General features: G+C 35.9%; 1 protein-coding gene across 1 annotated transcript in view; it reads left to right on the top strand.

The window, feature by feature from the left end:
• Window positions 1-3,450, top strand: part of LOC107568529 (stathmin-like) — a 9,890-nt gene extending 6,440 nt beyond the window's left edge. The window contains exons 2-5 of the mRNA XM_016254493.1: window positions 2,059-2,105; window positions 2,218-2,390; window positions 2,649-2,840; window positions 2,906-3,450. Of these exons, the coding sequence (XP_016109979.1) occupies window positions 2,090-2,105; window positions 2,218-2,390; window positions 2,649-2,840; window positions 2,906-2,971 (447 nt within the window). The 5' untranslated portion in view covers window positions 2,059-2,089 and the 3' untranslated portion in view covers window positions 2,972-3,450. The remainder of the gene's footprint in view (window positions 1-2,058; window positions 2,106-2,217; window positions 2,391-2,648; window positions 2,841-2,905) is intronic.
• The last annotated feature ends 243 nt before the right edge of the window (window positions 3,451-3,693 follow it).

The following is a 3,693-nucleotide window of genomic DNA, read 5'->3' as shown; positions in this document are numbered from 1 at the left end:
TGTGTGTGTATAATGTGTGTGTGTGTGTGTGTGTATAGTGTGTGTATAATGTGTGTGTGTGTGTATAAAGTGTGTGTGTGTAGTGTGTGTGTGTGTGTGTGTGTATATAATGTGTGTGTGTATAATGTGTGTGTGTGTGTATAATGTGTGTGTATAGTGTGTGTGTGTATGGTGTGTATAGTGTGTGTGTGTGTGTATAGTGTGTGTATAATGTGTGTGTGTGTGTATAATGTGTGTATGTATAGTGTGTGTGTGTATAATGTGTGTGTATAGTGTGTGTGTGTATGGTGTGTATAGTGTGTGTGTGTGTGTATAGTGTGTGTATAATGTGTGTGTGTGTGTATAATGTGTGTATGTATAGTGTGTGTGTGTATAATGTGTGTGTATAGTGTGTGTGTGTATGGTGTGTATAGTGTGTGTGTGTGTGTATAGTGTGTGTATAATGTGTGTGTGTGTGTGTGTATAGTGTGTGTGTGTGTATGTATAGTGTGTGTATGTATAGTGTGTGTGTGTATAGTGTGTGTGTGTGTATAATGTGTGTGTATAGTGTGTGTGTGTGTGTATGTATAGTGTGTGTGTGTGTGTGTGTATAATGTGTGTGTATAATGTGTGTGTATAATGTGTGTGTATAATGTGTGTGTATAATGTGTGTGTATAATGTGTGTGTATAATGTGTGTGTATAATGTGTGTGTATAATGTGTGTGTATAATGTGTGTGTATAATGTGTGTGTATAATGTGTGTGTATAATGTGTGTGTATAATGTGTGTGTATAATGTGTGTGTATAATGTGTGTGTATAATGTGTGTGTATAATGTGTGTGTATAATGTGTGTGTATAATGTGTGTGTATAATGTGTGTGTATAATGTGTGTGTATAATGTGTGTGTATAATGTGTGTGTATAATGTGTGTGTATAATGTGTGTGTATAATGTGTGTGTATAATGTGTGTGTATAATGTGTGTGTATAATGTGTGTGTATAATGTGTGTGTATAATGTGTGTGTATAATGTGTGTGTATAATGTGTGTGTATAATGTGTGTGTATAATGTGTGTGTATAATGTGTGTGTATAATGTGTGTGTATAATGTGTGTGTATAATGTGTGTGTATAATGTGTGTGTATAATGTGTGTGTATAATGTGTGTGTATAATGTGTGTGTATAATGTGTGTGTATAATGTGTGTGTATAATGTGTGTGTATAATGTGTGTGTATAATGTGTGTGTATAATGTGTGTGTATAATGTGTGTGTATAATGTGTGTGTATAATGTGTGTGTATAATGTGTGTGTATAATGTGTGTGTATAATGTGTGTGTATAATGTGTGTGTATAATGTGTGTGTATAATGTGTGTGTATAATGTGTGTGTATAATGTGTGTGTATAATGTGTGTGTATAATGTGTGTGTATAATGTGTGTGTATAATGTGTGTGTATAATGTGTGTGTATAATGTGTGTGTATAATGTGTGTGTATAATGTGTGTGTATAATGTGTGTGTATAATGTGTGTGTATAATGTGTGTGTATAATGTGTGTGTATAATGTGTGTGTATAATGTGTGTGTATAATGTGTGTGTATAATGTGTGTGTATAATGTGTGTGTATAATGTGTGTGTATAATGTGTGTGTATAATGTGTGTGTATAATGTGTGTGTATAATGTGTGTGTATAATGTGTGTGTATAATGTGTGTGTATAATGTGTGTGTATAATGTGTGTGTATAATGTGTGTGTATAATGTGTGTGTATAATGTGTGTGTATAATGTGTGTGTATAATGTGTGTGTATAATGTGTGTGTATAATGTGTGTGTATAATGTGTGTGTATAATGTGTGTGTATAATGTGTGTGTATAATGTGTGTGTGTATGATGTGTGTGTGTGTGTGTATATAGTGTGCGTGCGTGCGTGCTGTAAAGCCCAATAGGTCTGTTATATCTCCTCTTTTAGATGTAGCTGAGTAACATTGTGCAGTATGGCAAGGATTATGTGTATATTGAGTAAACAAGATGTACAGCAGTATTGTATGGAACACTAATGTCGCTGATTTGGTTTTTTTAGGCATACGTCGATCCTCTAGTCTTTTACAACAATGGCCTCTTCAAGTGGTAAGACCTGTATTTATTCGTGTGTAAGACACCTGGATCTGGATATATTTGTAGTAGTTGAGGCAGAGACGATCCCTGAATATTGCAGTTAACAAGTGAAGCTTGTTTTCAGATATTTACGTTAAGGAGCTGGACAAGCGTGCCTCGGGACAAGCTTTTGAGGTCATCCTTGGGAGTCCTGCTCCAGAAGCCAAGGCTGAGTTCCCTCTCTCTCCTCTGAAGAAGAAGGACCTTTCCTTGGAGGAGATCCAGAGAAAACTAGCCGCTGCAGAAGAGAGACGCAAGGTGCATACCTATACCCACCCCATTCATTTCATTCAATGCATGCCAAGTTACATTTAAGTCTACATAAAACATGTTCGACAGCAATGTGGGTGTGTGTGAGATTTTCTCCAGTGGCAATTATTAAGGTTCATATACTTGTGTATGTATACAAAAGGTTTTCTGTTCAATCTGTTCCTGGAATAAACTTCTTTCTTCTTCCTAGCTTCAAAGAGTCACAGATTCATGCCGTTTTTTTTGTTTTTTTTTTTACTCCCGCAGTCTCATGAAGCGGAGGTCCTGAAACACTTAGCGGAGAAGCGTGAGCATGAGAAGGAGGTGCTTCAGAAAGCTCTAGAAGAAAACAACAATTTCAGCAAGATGGCAGAAGAGAAACTGAACCAGAAAATGGAAGCCAATAAAGAAAACCGTTCGGCCATCATGGCAGCCATGAATGAAAAGTTCAAAGAGAAGGTAAAGGTGATATGTTTTCATAGATGGTTTTATGATAAAATAATAACTTTCTGCTTCTATTTTAGGACAAGAAGCTGGAAGAGGTTCGAAAAAACAAAGAAAACAAAGACGTCACCTGTGAAGAAAACTGAAAAACGTACAATTACAGGGGATCCTGATGTTTTTTTTGTTTTTTTTTTACATATCCAAAGATTATTATTTTTTTATTATTTTGAGTTCACGTGAGGGGTCATCATGGGTCCATATTCAGAAAACAAACAAATGCAGCATTTAGCAGTGATTTTACACTTTGATCAACTCTCCGTCACACATCTGTGTGCTAGTTAGACTGCAGCTCTGTCATTGTCTGATATTAGCGGTCTTCTCGACCTGAAAGGGACTCGTGTACGATCTTCTTAACGTGATGTATTTCTTGAGCTTTTGCTTTTCGTGAGGTTAGGAGCTTGTTTGTGTATCTTTGGCTTTAAGCACCGACTGTTCTTTGTACAAGTTTAGACTGGATATTGGAGGGCTTTACATGTGAAATGCAGAATTAGCAATACCTGTTGACATCTTTGACTGTTAACTTGTCAACTTAACAGTTGTACCAAATAAAGTAATCACTAAAACTAGCGCTGGCTTTCAAGTTTTACAGTATGAGAAATGGGTTAATCTTTTTCAAAGCAATTTTTTGAAAAGTATTACATATTGTGCCTTATGAGAGAAGTCTGTATTCATGTTGACTAAGTTAAAGTTACTAAAGACTTGTTTTAAATCTATTCTGAAGTTGTGGACAATTTTTCGGCTCCGCTAAGAAACCCATTTCAGTGTCGTCTGATCACAAGAGCAGATTTAATATGGATTGTGTCTCCCT

Source organism: Sinocyclocheilus grahami, unplaced genomic scaffold (assembly GCF_001515645.1).
Source record: "Sinocyclocheilus grahami isolate Dianchi unplaced genomic scaffold, SAMN03320097.WGS_v1.1 scaffold1254.1, whole genome shotgun sequence".
In the NCBI taxonomy this organism is placed as follows: domain Eukaryota; kingdom Metazoa; phylum Chordata; class Actinopteri; order Cypriniformes; family Cyprinidae; genus Sinocyclocheilus; species Sinocyclocheilus grahami.
The sequence above is the reverse complement of the archived record's forward strand: the minus strand, read 5'-3'. Positions and strand labels throughout refer to the sequence as shown.